The sequence below is a fragment of the Anabrus simplex genome, chromosome 11 (genome assembly GCF_040414725.1).
Source record: "Anabrus simplex isolate iqAnaSimp1 chromosome 11, ASM4041472v1, whole genome shotgun sequence".
Classification (NCBI taxonomy): domain Eukaryota; kingdom Metazoa; phylum Arthropoda; class Insecta; order Orthoptera; family Tettigoniidae; genus Anabrus; species Anabrus simplex.
This window is the reverse complement of record NC_090275.1, coordinates 3,430,027-3,453,409: the sequence shown is the minus strand read 5'-3', so window position 1 is coordinate 3,453,409 and position 23,383 is coordinate 3,430,027. Positions and strand designations below refer to the sequence as shown.

General features: G+C 40.3%; 1 protein-coding gene across 1 annotated transcript in view; it reads left to right on the top strand.

The window, feature by feature from the left end:
* The window catches only part of Vps39 (vacuolar protein sorting 39), a 219,032-nt gene that overhangs the window by 34,926 nt on the left and 160,723 nt on the right, over window positions 1-23,383 (top strand). The window contains exon 5 of the mRNA XM_067155478.2: window positions 1,621-1,795. Within this exon, the coding sequence (XP_067011579.1) occupies window positions 1,621-1,795 (175 nt within the window). The remainder of the gene's footprint in view (window positions 1-1,620; window positions 1,796-23,383) is intronic.

Here is a 23,383-nt window from a genome sequence, read left to right as displayed (position 1 = left end):
TTAGGAATAAGATATCCCAAGTCCAGAATTTCCTTCTCTTTTTTCTAGTTCATATTTGCTGTCTTAGTAGTTCCATGAATGAAAGATTTCTTTAAATTGAATGAGTTTCCTTTGAGTTTAGCGTCTTGTACAGTATGCATGAATCACAGAATAAGTTAATCGTAGGCATTGACGCTGCTGTGCAATGAATTGCAAGACGTGAAAAGAGTGCAGAAAATTCTTCATTTATTGCCACAACCTTTCAGAGAGCGTAAGTTCTAGAAGGCTAGACTTTCTATACATTAATTATTTATTTTCATCAGTTACATACAATAGATTACCGGTGACTGTTCCTGTAAATAGTTCGAAGGATTTTTTTTTTTTTTTTAGTAAGTACTGTTTATGCATATTTCTGGTGCAGTGCTGCTATTGCAATGTGCACAGTGGCTTCCTTCATCTGCTGGCACATCACACTGGAGATATTCTTGTAGAGTAGTGAACGTTCAAGATAATAGATAAAGCCATCGACAGTGGGATACAGTCTGTGATTTGTTTCTTGAATGCACAAAACATAAATCAACTGGCATTCGTCACCGAGTGTGACAGGTAGAAGGTGAAAGAGCAATGATGAAGGGAATGGTGTCAACATGTGCACAATGTCCCACATAGCGCCTGTCACAGATGATTTGATGTGTGCATTTGAAGCAAAAGTTTGTGAGAACAGATGGTACACGATCTCGTCGCTCTCTCTGTTTTAGATGGCTTTCATCACAGGCAGCGTCGTTCTGTGACGAAGGCGTAGAAAAATTGGTGCCCCATTAAGCAAGTGTGCCGATCCCCGTGGTGTAGGGGTAGCGTGCCGGCCTCTTACCCGGAAGCCCCGGGTTCGATTCCCGGCCAGGTCAGGGATTTTTATCTGGTCCTGAAGGCTGGTTCGAGGTCCACTCAGCCTACGTGATTAGAATTGAGGAGCTATCCGACGGTGAGATAGCGGCCCCGGTCTAGAAAGCCAGGGATAGCGGCCAAGAGGATTCGTCGTGTTGACTACGCGACACCTCGTAATCTGCAGGCCTTCGGGCTAAGCAGTGGTCGCTTGGTAGGCCAAGGCCCTTCCAGGGCTGTAGTGCCATGGTTTTTTTATTATGCAAGTGCATTGTTGATGGTGACTATGTGTGGAAGTAGTTTAAGGTGTGTAGAATCCAAGAAAAAGAAAAATGTTTCTTTTAAAAATCTTGGTACTTGCTTAAAAAACCGTGCTTGATATATCTTATATAGCATTTGAACTGTGGTCTACGATCGCATATCAGCTGCATAGACAGAATACGAAGTGAAGAGGTATTGACCAGGTTGTGTTAAGAAAAAGAACTATGTAGGGTCATATCACAGCCTGCTGCGGGGGACCCTGGCATCCTGGCTGAAGATCCTCTGTTACGTGCAGCTGATGACGGGTACAACACTAGAAGTGTTTATAATATATCTGCAGTTTTGTTTGTTTTGTACAATATGCCAATAACCACAATTGAAATTTTTGAAAGAGTGTTTTCCACATTGTGAAGTGCCTCTGAAAACTTCACTTAGGGTGCCAGTTTCCTTGCACTATAAAATGTATTAATTTGATGTGTCACTGTTCTTTCTCGACAGCTGACAGGTGTTGTCCAGGACCTCTTCCCCACTGGCAAGCAAGAGCCTATCATCACCAAGCTGTCCGATAACACTTTTGCCCTGGGTAAGGACTCGCAGTCCATACTGATGAACACCAAAGGAGATCCCACCCACAAATACGCCATCAAGTGGTCGGAGATTCCTACCGATGTTTGTAAGTTACGAGAGCTCATGTATATTCTCATTTTGTTAGAAGCATAAAATGTACGATATTGTACTACGTTCTGTTACTGTTCGGAGTTATAACAGGATGAAGTACCGGAGAGGAACTTAAATTTATATAAAAACTGGGAATTTTCTAATAAATGCATTTTTATCAGTTGTACAGTATGTCCAACCCTCATGCTCTTTCTGTACGGAGTCTGGTATGAAGTGAGGTGGATCTTCCTGGTAAGTTTTTAAGACCAGTTGCCTTTCCTGACGTCATCGTCATCAGAGGAGTCAGAGATGAAATGAATGACGTGATAGTAGGAAGGGAGAGGGCACCAAGGGGTCTGTTCAAGTCTCTACATCCTCATCCGACGAATGATTCACCTTCAACAGTCATGTGCCGTGGATAGGTTTTGAATTGAATCTAGGCTTGTGGCATTCATTCTGTAGTTCAGTTATGAGTTTCGACTTGACGTTTGAGCGCTGCCTTTTGGCGGAGGTAGCCGGTCACTCCGATAGAGTGCGTTAGACTCCAGTTCCGGTTAGCAGTGTTGTCGATCTGTTGTTTACTGTAACCATGTGCTATCAGCTGTGTGTTGTATTGTGCTCAGTTTTTTTGGCAGTCTTTGTGTGTCTCTGTGCTAGGTTGTTGTTTGTTTATACACTGACTGACAGAGCAAATGCAACACCAAGAAGGAGTGGTTCGAAAGGGATGAAAGTTGGGGAAAAAACAGAGACGGCACGGACGAATAATTGATGTTTATTTCAAACCGATATGCAGGTTACACAATGCGCACGGCATCGACTCGGTAGGATGTAGGACCACCGCGAGCGGCGATGCACGCAGAAACACGTCGAGGTACAGAGTCAATAAGAGTGCGGATGGTGTCCTGTGGGATGGTTCTCCATTCTCTGTCAACCATTTGCCACAGTTGGTCGTCCGTACGAGGCTGGGGCAGAGTTTGCAAACGGCGTCCAATGAGATCCCACACGTGTTCGATTGGTGAGAGATCCGGAGAGTACGCTGGCCACGGAAGCATCTGTACACCTCGTAGAGCCTGTTGGGAGATGCGAGCAGTGTGTGGGCGGGCATTATCCTGCTGAAACAGAGCATTGGGCAGCCCCTGAAGGTACGGGAGTGCCACCGGCCGCAGCACATGCTGCACGTAGCGGTGGGCATTTAACGTGCCTTGAATACGCACTAGAGGTGACGTGGAATCATACGCAATAGCGCCCCTAACCATGTTGCCGCGTTGTCTAGCGGTAGGGCGCTCCACAGTTACTGCCGGATTTGACCTTTCTCCACGCCGACGCCACACTCGTCTGCGGTGACTATCACTGACAGAACAGAAGCGTGACTCATCGGAGAACACGACGTTCCGCCATTCCCTCATCCAAGTCGCTCTAGCCCGGCACCATGCCAGGCGGGCACGTCTATGCTGTGGAGTCAATGGTAGTCTTCTGAGCGGACGCCGAGAGTGCAGGCCTCCTTCAACCAATCGACGGGAAATTGTTCTGGTCGATATTGGAACAGCCAGGGTGTCTTGCACATGCTGAAGAATGGCGGTTGACGTGGCGTGCGGGGCTGCCACTGCTTGGCGGCGGATGCGCCGATCCTCGCGTGCTGACGTCACTCGGGCTGCGCCTGGACCCCTCGCACGTGCCACATGTCCCTGCGCCAACCATCTTCGCCACAGGCGCTGCACCGTGGACACATCCCTATGGGTATCGGCTGCGATTTGACGAAGCGACCAACCTGCCCTTCTCAGCCCGATCACCATACCCCTCGTAAAGTCGTCTGTCTGCTGGAAATGCCTCCGTTGACTGCGGCCTGGCATTCTTAGCTATACACGTGTCCTGTGGTACACGACAACACGTTCTACAATGACTGTCGGCTGAGAAATCACAGTACGAAGTGGGCCATTCGCCAACGCCGTGTCCCATTTATCGTTCGCTACGTGCGCAGCACAGCGGCGCATTTCACATCATGAGCATACCTCAGTGACGTCAGTCTACCCTGCAATTGGCATAAAGTTCTGACCACTCCTTCTTGGTGTTGCATTTGCTCTGTCAGTCATTGTATTTCGTAGTGCAGAGATTATAAATGTATTGTTTAGTATTTTTAATAGTATAGCGCGTTATATTGTAGTGAATAGTGTGTAACAGGTAATCTAATTTATATAGTAGCTTAGTTTAATATTTTGTTCGGTAGTTATATGGTAGGTTAATTTTAGGCCCGTGTGTGAATTTGATATTCTGTCATGTCGACGGCTACGTCTAAGAATGAAACTCCCAGGGAAAGAAAGCCCTTCGGACGAGGTACTCCACTAAGGAGCCAGGCCCAGGAAATTGTTTGTAATGTTAGGGAGTCGTTCTTGCCAAAGCACCAACAATGGTGGCTAGAAAGAATGAGTTGATGAAGTGGTTGAAGGAGCACAATATTTCGGTTTGCTATGACGTGGGGAAGGGCTTCTCTTGAAACAAAACGAGCCCCACTGCCCAGTTTATGTGGTGGATGAGATAGCCAGAAGGAACGGGCATAAAATAGTTCACCTTCCACTATATCATTGCCACTTTAATGCCATAGAACTGATTTGTGCCCAACTGAAGGATAACAGCCTCTTCACAGTTTCGGAAGTTGAAAGACTTATTTTCGAAGCCGTAGGCCGTATAAGTGTGGAGAACTGGAGCAACGTTGTAAGACACACGAAATCCGATATGATTAAAGCGTGGGAGAAAGAAAGTCTCACAGATGATTATGCTCAAGACTTTATTATCTCTTTAGGGTCAGGCGAGAGTGAAACCTCAACAGACAATGACAATGCCGATAGTGACTCAGAAACGAATGGTATATTCGCTTTGTAGGATTATTTCCTTCGTTATGGGATACTGAATCTAACATCAGTGTGAGATCTTCTATGTGCTGAATAGAAATTTAATTTAATTTTCTCACGTTTTATCTGTTCGAGTATTGACATATTTTTATCTTGTAGCCTTATCCTAAATATGTTATGTATTATTGTTCATCTTATGTGAATTATGTATGTTGCTACAAAGAATAACTGATTTTGGACTTATATTCCAGTATTTACATTCCTGTTCATGTTGTGCATCGTAAATGTTTGTATTCGTAACAATTTGGCCCCACCGTCTGACTTCCGGCTAACTATCAAGTCGAAACTCATGAAAATCGGAACTATAGTTATTAGAAATTGTTTACCACAACCTCTTACCCTACGTGCCAACAGACTGACGGTGGCTATCCGCATGACTATACTTATGTACAGTATTCTACAAATATTACGTGTGTAAAAGTCATTTTTTTTAAAAAGTGATACTTGTTTGACTATCTGATACGACCTCACACAGTCAACACTGGATTATCCAGGTGCAGATTGACTGGCGAACTTTCTTTTTCTCGCGATGATTTATGTACATGCGAGTTGAACATGGATTCCATAAAATTCAGCCTCCACAATAAGCAACGCGACGTAGCGTTGCATGTGTTCTGGTCGCCTTATACCTTGTATGTTATGAGTTAGCGGCAGTGAAAATATCAGAATTGAAGCATAAGTTCTTAGTTTTGAACTGAACATATAAAAAAGGTGGAACTAGTGCTGTAATATGAAATAGGGGAGCAAATTGTCCTCCAGTTCAAGTGGGTAAAGTAATCAATGTATAAAGATTTTGATAAGGTAATCAGCAACTGAGTGCAGCAATGTCAGCAACAATTGCTGTCCTTCTATGTGGTCGATAATCTGTGCTGCTGTCCATCAGAGTACGTATGTTCCAAGTAGCAAAATTCATTCTTATTTTGGTTTGACTGCAAGTGGTGTACCCTCTGGGTTGGGTGGAAATAGGCTGACTATGTTTAGGGCGCCATTTTTTAGCCCCCCTCCCAATTCAGGGTAAGCAGAGTGAATCCTGAATAGGCCTGCTTAGTCACGAATGCAGCATACGAATTGCTCTACAGGTCACACGTTTGCCGCCTACGTGCCGGCTTGTTGCTAGGAGCTCCCAGATAACACAATCCTGCTCCCATCACAACTCCCCGATCGCCGCAGGGCTTGCAGTCGTGCATGGAGAGATGTTACAATTCTTCGGAAGACGCCCATGTGTGACATCTATTATTGTGGGAATGTTGTTGCACACCAACAGTCACACGATCCTTGACAGTTGCAGAACTTTTGCCCATTGACACAGCAACTACGACGACTGAAGGTCCCGAAGTGCTGCAGCCTTCATCCGCCTTCCTAGCAGTTGGAGCTACATTAGTTGCTCGTGCTCTTGGTCCGCCGTTGTGGTCTTCTTCTGTGCTATTGATCATTTCTAAGAAATTGGAAATTTATTGAACATCTCCCTTGGTAAGTTATTCCAATCCCTAACTTCCCTTGCTATACACGAATATTTGCCCCAATTTGTTCTCTTGAATTCCAACTTTATCTTCATATTTTGATCTTTCCTTCTTTTAAAGGCACCACTCAAACTTATTCATCTACTGATGTCCTCCCACGCCGTCTCTCCACTGACAGCTCGGAACATACCACTTATGGATGTTGATTCCCATAGAGAACCTGAAATATTTGTCCTGAATGAGTGAAATTATAATACCAATGTAAATATATATTAAATATATAATACCAATATATTTCAGGTTCCCTATGGGAATCAACATCAGGTATTGGTAATGAGACAGTCTCCCATAGTGCATTGACACTGCCGGTGGCTTCAAGTAGCCTACTCAGTGGCCTCCACGGTATGCACTAGCCATTACAAATCTCATTCAGGACAAATATTTCAGATTCGCTATGGGAATCAACATCTATATCATGCACTAGCCATGCGTCTTTGTGGGTGTGCTATTTACCAACTGATGAGCCCAACTTAGCACACTGGGGTGAAACGCTGGCAACCAGGAATTAGCTAGAAAATATATAATGTCCAATAACGGACCATTTATATTGGCATTACGTACCACTTAGTTGAGCAGCTGGTCTCCTTTCTACCAAGTCTTCCCAACCCAAACTTTGCAACATTTCTGTAACGCTACTCTTTTGTCAGAAATCACGCAGAATAAATCAAGCTGCTTTTCTTTGGATTTCTTCCAGTTCTTGAATCAAGTAATCCTGGTGAAGGTCCCATACACTAGAACCATACTCTAGTTGGGGTCTTACCAGAGACTTACATGCCCTCTCCTTTACATTCTTACTACAACCCTTAAATACCGTCATAACCATGTGCAGAGATCTGTACCCTTTATTAACAATCCCATTTATGTGATTACCCCATTGAAGATCTTTCCTTATATTAACACCCGGGTACTTACAGTGATTCCCATAGGGAATTTTCACCCCATCAATGCAGCAATTAAAAACCGAGAGGAGTTTTCATATTTGTGAAACTCACAGCAGCATGGCAGCACATAACTGAAGTTTAAAAAAAAAAAAGTGTTGGTTTGTCTGTTTTTGCAAGCATCCATTCACTTTAAAGCAACTTGCAAAAAAGAAAAGAAGAAAAAAAGGCGTTTTCATTGATGTAATTCAACCCAACCCCGTACAAAGATGGATCTCCCCATTCGAGCTTCGCCGTGGCTTCTGTACTAGGACGGAGAGGCTTGTGTTTATCAACTTTGCATTACAACGAGAGCTTCTCTACAGATGACATAATATGTAACATGTACGATTTCATTAGAATGCGAGTGGAATATCTGGTATCCAAGCAACGGTGTCAAGATAGCTGCCACGAAGCAAAACAAGGAAGAAGAGAGTGTAATAGAACTCGAGATAAATAATAAATATTGGGTTTGAAATATCAGTAGTTCCTTTGACATTGATGGCTTTATTAGAGAAACTATTTAAAATAGTTTGTTGGGTCCACCTTGTCAATACACTTTTAATGATAGAAAATTATTTATTCTATCATACATGTTTCAGGAACAGTATGCATTCCCTTCATCAGTGAAATCAAATCAGTGATTTGACTTGTATGATAGAATAAGTAATTTTCAATCATTAAAAGTGTATTGAAAAGGTGGACCCAACTTAAACTATCTTAAAAGTTTCTTTAATAGATTTAGACATGGCAATACAGGATCAAATTTAATATACCTATTATGGTTAAGCTTATCTACATAGATGGATTTATCAGCGACGATGAACATAATACAGTTTAACCACCAAGAGTGCCATTGAATATTGGGCCTGCTGCCGATGTATCTCCAGCTGTTTCTGGATTCAATGTGGATGAAAATAAGTGGGATTGGGAGCAGTGGCGAAGCGTGAGCTAAATAAGGGGGTAGACAGATATTTTTAAGGCTATTTAATCATATTATCAGTATTATATTAATGACTCTGAAACTAAGACAAGTCCTATAACAACCTACTGTATAACCCTACATGCACTCCTTTTATTTCTGAGAGAGTTATTCATAGCGTTGTACAGAGCAAAATACCCGTTTACTTGAAAGATGACCTTCAGTACCTATCATCCATAAATAAGGTCATTAGCTAACTCCTTGCTAAGTTTTCCTACTCACCACACTACTAGTAACAGTGATTCATTCTTCCCCGCTACTATCCGCCTGTGGAATTCCCTACCGGCTGAAATTAGAAACATTCCTAGTACTCAGCTGTTCAAATGAATGTTGTTGCAAACATTACTTATACAGTGGAACCTCGATTATCCATTCCCGGAAAATACGTTTTCCCAGAATATGCGTTCAGATTATGCAGTCCCGCGAGCATCGTAATTAAATCACGTTGTAAAAGTCCCGCATTATCCGTTCCTCGAAGAAACGATTTCCCGGATCAACCGTCCAGAAATTCCAGTCCCATCAACACTAAGTCCTCGATCAATCGTTTTTTAACAAGGACGGCCATGGCATACTTATGGATCTTGGCGTTAACGCCCCGTCATTGTGATAATTAGGGCAAGTACTCTACCGGTACTGGAAAAGCGATCGGCGGTGAACTTGCATAAGGGACCATCTTAGCATCGCATTAGGGTGGTATTGTTTAGAGAATCTCGCAAAATCATAAAGCAGAGATTGGCTACAACAATTGTAAGGAGACACGGCGCATTTCGTCAGCTCTCCTTGTTCGCACTTATAAAACGTCCATCATGTTTTTACATTTTTTTGATCGTACTGCCGAACAGGTTTTCGGCACTTTGCTCAGGGCACTGTAAGGTAACTGGGCTTTCAGGCAGGAATCGAAACTGCTCCTTCTTAACACAAATTCAGTATTTTTTATATTATCGTACATGATTGTATCAGCGACACCAGAACAGATGTTGCACCTTACATTAAAAAAGAAAGCCATGGGAGGTCTTGGGATTGCCTATTACTGTTTAGGTCCTAATGTAAGACTGGGAATTTTACATTTTTGTGTTAAAATACCAAAAACCGCAGTTGTTTTATTTGCACACGTTACATTTAAATGGTTGGTATCATTTCCAACTCGTACTGACATGTGCAGCGAACGCGCATTCCAGATGACCTCAAGGTCAATAAACGTAATTAGTCTCTAAATCATAAATCTTGGTCATGACTTTCCAGTTCTTTCTCGGACTGATTTAATTTTCTCTGTAGTAAGATACATTGGCTGATAGGGCAAATGCTAGGATAGGCATCATTAGTTTTAACTTCGGAAGTTTGCACGGCACTCGAATGAGATCCCCATCTTCTATGGGTAAATAATGTCTTCCCTGACAATACATTTGATTTCAAAAATGATAAAATAATTAATGTACACAACATTATTAGTCCTGTGATTCGGATCAAAGTTTTCCTTACGAATGCTCTTAACCCAATTTTGCCGTAATACTAGGTCTTCTGGAAACGGGAACATTGAAGTTCTTACTTACATCCATGCACACAGCACATTAAACTATAAACATATTGCATTCGAAACTAAAAATGAAGAAAATACTTTCAAAGAAGAACACGAGAATCAACATATACTTTGATGTTAAGTGCGGTGTGACTTGTTGGGAAGATATACTCTCCAATAATAAGCTTCAAATAAGCGCCCACGTGTTGTGTATTAACGGCAAGCAGCAGCGAATGGCGTCCAGTCAGCGTGTCAGTGACACATCAATCCTGACGCTGAGTGTTCTACTACTAGCAGTTGCCGGCGATGTCCGGAGGTAAATACCAGCCTTAGCATCTACTACCAGAATGTCTGCAGTCTTAAGAAATCACTCGTGGACTTTAACGTCGCTCTGAGTGTCGTGCATTACGACTGCTCGACTCTTCAATCGACCATAGTGAAATACTGCACGACAATTGTTATTTTCCGCCAAGACAGGCAAAATATCATTACTAGTAAGAACAAGGGAGGTGGAGTTTTAATAGCAGTGAACACTGCGTACGGTCCAGTGCAACGACCTGACTTAACGGGAAACTGGGAATGTGTTGTTGTAAAAGCCACCCCATCCCCTGGCCGAGCGCTATACATAGTCTGCTGTTACCTGCCCCCGGACGAGTTGAAAGTACGGCTCACAGACTTCTGAGAAACCCTGGCTCGAATCAATCGTGGGGCAAAACAAACTGACACTATTATTGTGTGCGGAGATTTCAATATAAGCCAATTAGCCTGGGCCTCAGACGATTTGGGATCTATTAATCCTATTCTTGCCCATGTCAACGAGGAAGCCTGCTTTCTTTTAGAGATCACCAACGAATTTAACCTTCGCCAAGTTTGCGGTTTTCCAACACGAGGAAATAACTTCCTGGACCTTGCTTTCGTGTCTGAAAAAGTTACTAATAATACCCTGTGTGAAGCAACAGAACAGTTAGTACAATCAGATCATTCTGCACTTGAGCTCAGACTTCATATTTCCCGTGTTCCTCGTTTACCACAGACTACAAAATCATTATTCGTTTGGACAAAAGCAGACTTTCCCCATCTACGAAATATCTTATCCCGTTGTCCGTGGAACTTGCTCGAATCCTGACCATCTCTTGATGCCGCAGTTAACTTGTTTTATGACTTACTGCACAGCGCTCTTAAGGACGCCGTACCTTCCCGCATAATGAAGACTAGGCATCTTCCCTCTTGGTATGATTCCGAACTTACAGACAAAATGCGGGCAAAGGAAAGAGCAAGGAAACGAGCTGCAAGGTCTTCACTTCCTTCAGATTACATCGAATTTGCAGCGCTAAGAAAGGAATACAAACAGATGCAGCGGAGAAAGTACAGGGATTATGTCGGGTCTATTGAGGAAGATATTATCAGACATCCACAAAGATTTTGGGAATTTATTAATTGCAAATCAAAATCTAGGCGGCTACCATCTATGATGATTAATGAAGACAAGGAAATTAGCTCAATGAAAGAAATTCTGGATAACTTTGCTGACACTTTTAAAACATTCCATCCACCCAGTGTTCCCTGTAATTCTCACATCGAACAATTCGGGGAAATTAATTTATCATCAGTAGTAACTTCGGCGTCGGAAGTCTGCAACATCTTGAAGTCGATGGATACGAAGAAGTCTTGTGGTCCAGATCAAATTCCAGGAATTGTGTTAAGTGACTGTGCTGAGGAGCTGGCAACCCCACTAGCCACGATAATCAACTCGTCTCTTCGTACAGGCAATTTGCCGTCCAAATGGAAGAAAGGATATGTTATTCCAGTTTTTAAGAAAGGTGACAGATCTTTGTCAATTACAGACCAGTAGTTCTTCTTTCACTCATTTCCAAAGTAGCGGAAAGAGTCGTATACGAAGCCGTGTACAGTGCAGTCAGTGGTTTAATTAATATTAACCAGCATGGTTTTGTCCAAAAACGCTCAACTACCACCAATCTTGCTGTGTACTCCCACTTCATATTTAGCGCTCTGGACAATTGCAAGCAGGTTGATGCCGTGTACACGGAATTTTCCAAGGCTTTTGACTCGGTGCAGCGTAATGCTCTTCTGACTAAGTTGTCGGCATATGGCATTCAAGGAAGCTTGCTTGAATGGTTTAAATGCTATCTTTACGAAAGAAGGTATTCAGTAAAATACGAGGTTATCATTTTTCGCCCGTATCAGCCTATGTCTGGCGTCCCACAAGGTTCACTACTGGGACCTTTATGTTTCCTTCTATTTGTTAATGATCTGCCATCACAAATCCATTCGAGCAACTACCTGCTCTATGCTGATGACCTTAAAATCTACAGGATAATTGAAAAGATAAGTGACTGTGAATTGTTACAGTCTGATATAAATAATATTAGTGATTGGTGCAAAAAGTGGCATTTAACCCTAAATATTTCAAAGTGCAGTGCAATATCCTTCACGAGAAAAATGCATCTGTTGTCCCATTGAAAGCCCTGTATTTTTCGCTTATACGATCTAGTCTAGAGTACTGTTCTGAAGTGTGGATCCCCTCACAGCAATACTTAGTTAATTCCTTAGAGCAAGTACAGATCAGAATCTCAAAATGGATCAGTAAAAAGTGTTTGGGTATCAAGCTGTCATCGACAGATTATGATTTGTTTTGTACAAATATGTGTATTGAGTCGCTTAGGACTAGGCGCTGGTATGTCAATGCACGTTTCATACACAAATGTATCGGTAATTTCCTTGAATGTCCCAATTTACTCCAGTTGCTACCAATTCATGTTCCTTCCCGCAACACCCGACAGGCTGTCACCTTTCACTTACCCGGGTGCAGAACGGAATCACACAGCAGCTCTTGGTTTATGCAGGCCCTAAGATCCCTGAACGAAATTAGCGGGATAGTGGATATATTTCACTCGTCAGCTAGTGAAATTTGCAGACATCTAATGGACCCTTCATAGACAGAGTGTTCCTTGTATCTTGTTCTGCCCATTTAGTAACTGAAAGTTATACTTCCTTCCTTCGGTCATTTCAAATGTATAAACACTTTTGTTTTCATGTCTTTTTTCCCTTCCTTATGTGTTTTGTGAATATGTATATATTATATATTGCTTAGTTATAATTAGTGGTAGTAGTAAGTTCTGTTAATATTGTTATTATTTGAATGTATTATATCATCTGTAATTGGAGAATCAATAACTCTGTTGATGATAAATAAACAAATCAAATTAACATAATCACCAGCGATATTGTTAGAATAAATCAGCTCTTTAAGAACAAACAACTGATTACGGCACTGAAAGAGGATCTATAACCTTCTTAAGACTAAAAATAAACATAATGTACGATTAATAATATTCAAATTTCCGTAAATATTTGGTAACAACACGGCATACACAAATCAAAACAAACGCATGCTAGCACTCCAGCTGCCGCCATTATGGACAGTTTCGATAGGTCGGTTAAGGTCTGAGATATTGTAGTTGGTCTTGATTGAATATAATGCAACAAATTAATCTAAAAAGCCACCTAATTGATACTTTATTTCTTTTGCCTTTGGCAAACTTAAAAATACATTAACAAACACAGTACATGTTTCGACCACTTAGTGGTCATCTTCAGCTGTATATAGAAAAATCTTAGATGATAACATTTAAAAGCAAGCACATTGGATCTTAAAACTATATCCCATGGGAATCTAAAAACTATTGTTCTAGATGCTTTAAATGAAATGGAAGATGGGGGCGGTTGGGGGTAAGGAGATTTATGTGAATGATACTTAAATTACAGTATCGTTTACAATTGTGTTTAAAAACTTAAATGTTGAAAAACATATTTAAAATATTTAAAAGTGTCTATGGTAAAATTCTTTTTGATAACATTAAGTGGCGTGAATAAAAAGTTATGTTTGTAATAATCTTCAGGCATTTGTAAGAAAATAATAAATTAAAATTCGCGTCTGTGGTGATGTTAAACACTTTGTTTTTAGTAAACATACTTTAAAATATTCTAAAGTGTCTATGGTAAGGCACTTATTCAAAAACACTTGTGCTTGAATGAAAGTTTGTCATATGCATCAGTCTTCAGGTATTTGTTGTTTATATTTAATAACTTCCTTGAGTGATATTCTTGTGGTTAAAAGGCCGTGTTGACTGTTTAACTTCCGAGAATTGCTCTTCGGAATGTGGTAAAAGAAATTGTGTTAGTCGTTTAACTTGCTAAAACCCTGTGGTGGCTTCTGTTATATAAAATGGCGATCTGATTCGGGCAGCTTGCCTCGCGATCTTATCTGGCAAATGTTTAATCCGCGTTGCCTTGGACACCGTGACACCCTGTGACACCGCTATCACACTAGGTCGTGCACGAAGGCAGTGCTCCAAGGCAACGCGGATTAAACATTTGCCAGATAAGATCGCGAGGCAAGCTGCCCGAATCAGATTGCCATTTTATATAACAGAAGCCACCACAGGGTTTTAGCAAGTTAAACGACTAACACAATTTTTTTTATCACATTCCGAAGAGCAATTCTCAGAAGTTAAACGGTCAACACGGCCTTTTAACCACAAGAATATCACTCAAGGAAGTTATTAAATATAAACAACAAATACCTGAAGACTGATGCATATGACATAAACTTTCATTCAAGCACAAGTGTTTTTGAATAAGTGCCTTACCATAGACACTTTAGAATATTTTAAAGTATGTTTATTAAAAACAAATTGTTTAACATCACCACAGACGCAAATTTTAATTAAGTTATTATTTTCTCACAAATGCCTGAAGATTATTACAAACACAGCTTTTTATTCACGCCACTTAATGTTATCAAAAAGAATTTTACCATAGACGCTTTTAAATATTTTAAATATGTTTTTCAACATTTAAGTTTTTAAACACAATTGTAAACGATACTGTAATTTAAGTATCATTCACATAAATCTCCTTACCCCCAACCGCCCCCCATCTTCCATTTCATTTAAAGCATCTAGAACAATAGTTTTTGGATTCCCATGGGATATAGTTTTAAGATCCAATGTGCTTGCTTTTAAATGTTATCATCTAAGATTTTTTTATATACAGCTGAAGATGACCACTAAGTGGTCGAAACATGTACTGTGTTTGTTAATGTATTTTTAAGTTTGCCAAAGGCAAAAGAAATGAAGTATCGATTAGGTGGCTTTTTAGATTAATTTGTTGATTATACTCATCAATACGGCCATGAAGTGGACAGCTTGCAATGAATATAATGCTTTCGAGAACTTTTAAGAATCGATACTTACATTCGAAACCATGTTTTCGAGTTCAACATAACCTTTAAAAGTCGATGTAGGCCTAATTTATGTGGTACGAGATTTCCAGAAACTGACTACGAACAGCATGCCGGAGACCAAATTACAATGAAAGATTAAGAAATGAAGGGATTTCACCATCATGTTGGGTACTTCTGTATCTAATGTGCTTTTTTTTATTAGATGAGAGAATTAAAAACTACTTGTGGTCGATTCACGTTTGGCTTGGCGTTATTAGATTTTTCGAAGAGTTAGGCTAGCCTAATCAAAGTTGCTGAACTGAAAGAAGTTTTCACGGGAAACTGACGAAGATTCCCCTGTAAAACTGAATACAAAGTATCGAGATTTTGAACTCGCGTACCGGTAATTAATGCAGTTTCGCGGTCTAACATGCCTGCCTCTCATCCAGGGGGCCCGGGTTCTATTGCGACCAGGTCAGGCAATTTTACCTGGATGTAAGTCTTGTTCCAGCTCCACTCAGCCTACGTGATTACCTTTAATTGTGGTGCTATCTAATGATGAGATGGCGACCCCGATCTAGAGATCCAGGAATATCGGCCGAGAGGGTTCGTCGCACTGACCATGCGCCACCTCGTAATCTGCATGCCTTCGGGCTGAGCGGCGGTCGCTTAGCAGGCAAAGGCCCATTGGGGCTGTAGTTTGGTTTGGTTTAGGGGTTTTTGTAAGATTATAATTATACATATTTCATTTTTGTGGTGTTTAGTCAAATTGTTGATGGTTTTCATTCATTCCCGGATTTTCCGTTTTCCCGTGTTGTACGTTTTATTTTCATGGTCCCTCGAAAAACGGAGAATCGAGGTTTCACTGTATATCAGAACATAATCTATAGAACATATCTAAGATAATGTACTTTCTTCCTGTAAATATTAACTGTAGGATCTATGCCATGAGCTTTACCTGTTAGTCTATAAGCTGCGCAGTTGTAGTATGTTGTAGAATTTAACATAAATTAAATAGTGTATTATGGTTGGGCATAATAGCAGGATCTATAGCCTGAGCTACGCCATAGAAAACAAAACGATAATAAATAAATTGGCTGCAAGGAACTGTCGAATAACAGCGTACTTTTAGAATTAAAAATAGCAATATAATTCATTGTTGTGTAAATTTAATGAGAGGTTAATAATAGATTTTCGTACAACTCACCTTAAACAATATTCTTGTAAATGAGTTCAATCCGCCTGTCCTTCATTTCAGCAAATATGTCAATTATTCTCGTCTTGAAGTCAGGCGTCTTGCTAAGATACCACAGCAGTTCCTTCTCTATAGCTAGAGTTCCCAAGTTGGACAGTCTCTGGTGGGTCATCGAATTCCTTAAATAGGTTTTAATAGGGAACATGCATGATCCGGGGTTTTAATTAAAAATATGCTAATCTGATACAAAATTGCATGCAGAATTCAAAAATGTGATCAGAATGTACAAATAATAACTCCAAACATGATAAAAATCTACGAAAATGTCATGTCACGCAAGTACGCGATCTCATTGGCCTGACGTCATCGTACAGGTTGACTGAATTAGCAGACGAAATAACACGTAGTGTGCTGTGAGAAGCAGGATACACTTCGCGTATTTCTACTTTACGTTAGTGTCTAGTATAGTTAAATTCGAGGTCTATACATTGGATAATAATCTGAGTGGTATATTTTAGACTTAAAATGAATCCTGTGCAGACAGTGAGGCAGAAAACTTATAAATGGTGTAGAGTTCCGATGTGCAATAGCACATCCCATCCATCCCAAACAAATTGTTTATAAACGTTCCAAAGACGCTAAAACTAGGGAGAAATGGATTTTGGCGAGCTGTAGAAATGCTGGTGATATATCGGAAAAGTCTACAGTTTATTTTTTTGAAGATTTTAACGTAAGATGAATTTGTTTGAATTTTCAAATCACTTTTCCACGTCAGCTGTTCTAGTGGTAAAACTTTAAATTTTAATGTATGATGCTTTATTTAAATGCTTCAATTACGTCTTGGAATATGAAAGTAATAAACGGTGCATTAAATAATGCTGATTATTAAAGTATTCTTCAAACCTAACCTATGTTTTGGGTGATCCATGTCAAGATAATAAATCAAAGGGGTTATGAACCATTTTGACAGCTCTAATTCTACCAATATGTCTTGGCAGGGGACAGTTATGTATGTCTTTATTGAAGAGCTTAATTGGTGAAGAAATTTAGGCTATATCTAAATACCCTATAATGTAACAAAGAATGGGCGTGTACATCATGAAAGGAAACGACGTGAATTTAACAAATGTGTAACTCTACACAAAACCAATGCTTGTCTGTTGGAATTTTATAAGTTAACAATGCTCAATTATAATAATTATCATAATATTAATGAAATAAATAACATAATTGCACACAGGTGAAAATAGTGATGTAGGTTTTTAAAATATAATCCAACTTAGCCTAAGTTTTAGGTTATACAAGCCAAGTCAATAAACCGAAGGGTAAAAATACCGTGCGAGTTGGCCGTGCGGTTAGGAGCGCGCAGCTGCGAGCTCGCATCCGGGAGATAGTGGGTTTTGAACCCCACTGCCGGCAGCCCTGAAGATGGTTTTCCGTGGTTCCCATTTTCACACCAGGCAAATGCTGAGGCTGTACCTAAGGCCACGGCCGCTTTGTTCCCATTCCTAGGCCTTTCCTGTCCCATCGTCGCCATTATGTGATGGTGTGACGTAAAGCAAACAGCAAAAAAAAAAAAAAAAAAAAAAAAAAAAGTCACAACACCCAAAGACATTCCTGTATTGAGCGACTAAAATGTCACCAGGACACTTTTCTTTCCTGATATGCTCAGCTTGTTAAAAGCCAAATGTAATTAATGTTACTGGCTTCACGCCCCGCTAACTACTTCTACGATTTTCGGAGACGCCGATGTGCAGGAATTTTGTCCTGCAGGAGTTCTTTTACGTGCCAGTAAATCTACCGACACGAGGCTGACGTATTTGAGCACCTTCAACTACCACCGGACTGAACCAGGATCGAACCTGCCAAGTTGGGGTCAGAAGGCCAGCACCTCAACCGTCTGAACCACTCAGCCCGACTTGTGAAAACTAGATGAAGTCATATTTACCTTTATCATGTTTAACTTTTTCCCTCCACAAAGATATTTAATTCTCTTTCATGGGCCCCGGAAGTGGGTAGGCCAGTTGTCCCAACCATAAATATATATTTTTTGGGGAATGATAGATTATAGCCCTATAGTACTATGATCTTCCTTTCTTTCTTTCTTCCTTTCCTTCTTTCTTTCTTTCTTAATCAGTTTATCCTTCAGGGTTGGTTTTCTCTCGGACTCAGCGAGGGATTTCACCTCTACCACTTCAAGGGCAGTGTCCTGGAACGTGAGACTTTGAGTATGGTGATGAAACTGGTGAGGAGGGCTATTACCTCGCCCACGAGGCCTCACCTGTTATGCTCAACAGGGGCCTTGTTGGAGGATGGGAGGATCGGAAGGGATAGACAAGGAAGAGGGAAGGAAACGGCCGTGGCGTTAGGTGCCTGGAGGAGAAGTAGGAAAATACGAAAAACCACTTCGAGGATGGCCGAGGTGGGATTCGAAACCCTTCTACTCAGTTGACCTCCCGAGGCTGAGTAGACCCCGTTCCAGCCCTCGTACTATTTGTTTTCAACTTTCATGGCAGAGCCGGGAATCGAAACCGGGCCTCCGGGAGTGGCACACATTAACCACTACACCACAGAAGCGGACTAGTACTATAATGCTACCTATATGTTTATGTTAGTGCTGAAATCCGATTTCTTACTTTACTAATGCTGAAAGCCCGAAAATGTAATGTTATTCTTTATAATGGGAATCAGTCTAGAAGGAAATGTTGAAGGTGATGTGATATCTATCCAGATTCAGTTGTTATCCTAATACTATGGGTTACAGTACATTGCACGTATATAAAAGATGGCACTTACAAACTTGCTTTTTATCCGCGAAATTTTACGGCCAAAAAAGTCACTATTTTTCAAGAATGATGACATCTACACATGATAGATTGTCTGATTGTGCTGTTTTGAACCTTCCTTCTGTCATTTTGAAGTTATTCGCGATCATGAATAATAAACAATCGGCTTTTAGCAACGGCTGATGCACAACGGCTGGTAGAGCTCCATGCGGTACTGGATCGTGACGTCACAGCGCGCCGCTTACGTCAGAGGCCGTTTCACTCGCCTTGCGGAAAGGCACTATTAAATATTTTTTTAATGGTAGAAAACAAGGCAACATACCACAATGTAATACGTTTACATACTATTTCATTGGTGTACTTTTCAAAAAAAATATTTTTGAAAATGATGCATGTTCCCAATTCATTTCAAGGCACTCATCGCGCGTTCGCTAGAAACTGACGTTAACGGAATACATAGCATCAAGTTAAGGAATTTTGTTGTTTCTGTATACACACTCTGGAGTTCATTATTAAGAATGTACGCCAATAGTTGCTGGGGTCGAATATATTTATCGGGATCAGAGTAAATGTTCTTAAATTGATCTATATGGAAAACCTTAGGGTACATGGCCATGAGTTTGTTTAAATGCTGTTGGGGAAATTGTAAATGATAAATATTAAACTTAGTTTCATCAAGTAGTTCTACGAAACGAAGGCTTTCGTAATTACCGAAACGTGCTTCTAACTGAAGCAACACTGAATCAAGAACCTCGTAGGCAGCTCTTCTTTGACCCTGGTTAGTATTCACGACAGTTGAACACAAAGCAGAACATTCTTCTTCAATTTCTTTAATTACTTTATCACTTCTGAGCGATCTGATGTTAGTAGTAGCAACCTTCACCTCTTTAATACACAAATTTACATCAGAAGACATTTTCGACTGCAGAATGCTAAACAAGAAGCCGGTGTAGACAAAAATTCTAGAAAAGAGACACAGGAGGAACAAACATTTGTGATTGTTCAATATATTGTCTATTCCTATTACTGTCTGGATTGGTTCTGGATCCCAGTTTTCAGAATTTATGATATGATCCACTGCTCTTTTCAACTCGGGATAATATTTTTTCACGGTCATAACAGCCCGAGAATGATAATTCCATCGGGTAGGGGAAGGATGAGGAAGCTGAAAACCTTGCTCTCTCAGCAATTCTGCACGACGTGAAGAACGAGAGAAGAATGTGTGGAAGACAGATAAATTGCATATGAACAGTTTCACCTCTTTTATAGTTTTCGCAAAATGAAGAAAACTAAATTGAGTTGATGGGCGTAACAATGTACGAAGATGGCATGAAGATAAGACTGTCTGACAATTGCCTGGACACCTCCTTTATGACCAGACATTACTGTAGCTCTGTCATATGTCTGATATACGAGTCTGGTATCATCAATATTCCATTCTTTCAGAACTGAGATTATGACATCAGCTAAACCCCTAGCAGTCTTATCAGCAGACACGTCACAAAAGTGTAGAAACTGCTCTTTGACTTTACCATTAACACAATACCTCACAATAATACTTAATTGTGAGTTAATGGAAACATCTGTAGTTTCATCAGCTTGGACAGAAACAAATTCAGCTAATTCTATCTCTTTTCGAATACGTTCCTGAACGACAACAGTAACAGCTTTAATCAAATAATTTTGTATGTCACCAGAAGTACCTTTGAAGACATTTTCTGATTCTAAATGGTCTTTCATGAAAGATTCCTCCGAAGCCAGTAAGTCGAGAGTAGCCAAGTAATTCCCTTTATTAAATGAACATAAAGAAGAACATGGACTTTCTCGATGACCCCTGAACGGCAATTCCTGAATACTTAAGTGGCAAACGTCTACTAATCTGCTGACAATTTTCCTATTTTTTGAAACCATTTCATTGTGTTTAATGGCCTGTAGTCTCTGCCCCTCTGAAACGGCATGATCGATACGGCACCGCCCCAGCATGTGAAATTTCTCGGCACACTATATGATTCTCAGATGCCATGTGCTTTAGCTTTTTTCTCGAAATTTTTTATGGTATTTACACCCGTTCTGCGCCAAGAATCTTCCCCGTCAACGTCAAACATCAAGCAATAAAAACACAATAACTTTTGTTCACGACCTTTACCAGTTCCACACAATCATTGATATCTATCATACCAGCTTTTCTGAAATTTTCGAACAAATTTTCCGTTCTGTTGTGATAATGTTAGGTCAGGCCGTTTCTGTAAAGTTTTTCTCGTTATCTTTTGTGCTAACGACAAGGAGGAAATACTATTGTTAAGTAAGTCAGGACTGGTAAATTCAGAAGGCATGATAGGCCTATCATCAATAAACACAAACTGCCACACGAGAAAACAAGAATTGCACTTTATATTTTATCACCAGTAACTATTCACTATTCCTTTATAATGAAAAATTAACACTTAGGCCTATCACTTTATTGTAAGACACTAGCACACGCATACACTATTAGCCACCTTGCTCTCACGTCTCACACCACATTCATAACTTTGAAACTGTAACTGTTCGTTCCCGTTATTATGCCGTACCGTAACTAATATTGGCGGGCAAGAAAATGCATGTACTTGAAGGGTTTTAGTGCTATCATTCATGTATTAGGTGTAAGTTTGCTATATTTTGTATATGAATATTGTTATATCATTATTTTATTTTTAGATGTGTCTTATAATAAAGTAAATTCAAATTAATTACTTTTAAAGCATGCCTGAGATGGTAGCCAATAAGAGCACCTTTATAACTGAGTTCCAAATACTAGCCAATGAGAGCAAGAAGACGCGCCGGTAAATCTGTCTACTGGGCGGAGCTATCTCGCTATAGGAAAGTAATAGTTCCACAGTCAGCACCTACAGATAGCGTTAGTGTTACTCTATCTGAAAGCTTTGAAAATCAAAGGGAAAATACACAGGATGGACAGCGTCTACTTTTGTCTACGTGCTTCATGTAACTGATGCGAGCTCGAGCATTGCCAAAGTGAGTCAAAAATAAGTAAAGCCGGGAATAAAATATAGTCTTGTATTTGGAAATAATTAATGTTCTATAAAAATAATTGAATTTACTAGACAATTTCTCGTTCATAAAACGTTAAGGGTACACGCTGTCTACCCTGTCTCCCTTGATGCTTCGCCCCTGATTGGGAGCATGTAACTAATTCTGCACAGCATGATTCTTGCAGTGTTAATGGTGAAATTGATGCTGTAATTCAAACATAGTTAGGAGAAGCTCGTAGCGAATTAGAAGTTGTGAATGCATTCATGAATGAACAGTTTTGGGAACAAGTAACTAAGGAAACTAATGCTTACGCTAACATATTTTTGGAATCGATTGTCAAGGGAAACACCACGAAGACTTCTGGGAATGAAGTGGGGACATTTTCCATACCAAATACCTCCAACCTCAAGAAAAAACATTCCATCAGCGAAATGCAAACTCTGCACTGCCTGTAGGTTGTGGAATGAATCGTCTTTTGAATGCCATAAATGCAAGGTGTGGAGAACTGTATGGTATTCCATACAGCAAGAGACTTTTTAAAGTAAACCTGAGTAATCGGGAGATAGTGGGTTCGAGCCCCACTTTCGGCAGCCCTGAAGATGGTTTTCCGTGGTTTCCAATTTTCACACCAGGCAAATGCCGGGGCTGTACCTTAATTAAGGCCACAGCTGCTTCCTTCCACTTCCTAGGCCTTTCCTATCCCATCGTCGCCATAAGACCTATCTGTGTCGGTGCAACGTAAAGCAACTATAGAGAACAAAAAAAAAAGTAAACCTGAGAAGAGGTTACACCTTTCCTGTTCCAATTCATTGTATATAGCTGCTGGAAATGCATTCAAAAAATGGTGCTCTGAGTCACAAACTTATTCCATCAAATGGTACTTGAATGGGTTCATGAACCCTCATTTTTATCATGTTTGTAACTATTATTTCATATTAACGTTTATCCATACAGTGGCCAGTTGTTGCCAATCTGTTGGGCACAGGGACAGGGGAGATTTGCAGGAGGAGGGAGCCGTGGGGAAGATTACTTACTCTAAAGAAAGATGAAGCATGTGGCTTGAACAATAGAGGAATATGGCATCAAAACTTGTGACCATCTGATGTTCTCATGAGTATAAAGAGTTCTTGTAATTCATTTCAGACCATCTGGTTGTGAATTTTGAAATGGTCTCATTTATTGTACATTGAGTGTTTCTGAGAAAAACTATTTGTAAGAGCACTGTTATAATTATGTGTAATCTGTATATTAAATGAGTTGGTAAATCTGTCCGTCCGTTCTACTGGACCGATTTGCTTCATGTTTGTTTTATTCTCTCTGGAATTACTTGCTGATGAACCATGAGACATTGATAGGCCTCTAAGTTCAGCCAACTTCGAACAATCATAAAATCAAGTCATTAAATGATCACTCCAATTATTGCAGGCGAAGGCTTACCATAATCCGCAATACAATCTGCACTTAGTGGGTTGCTAACCGACTAACACTTTCATTAACATTCTGATGT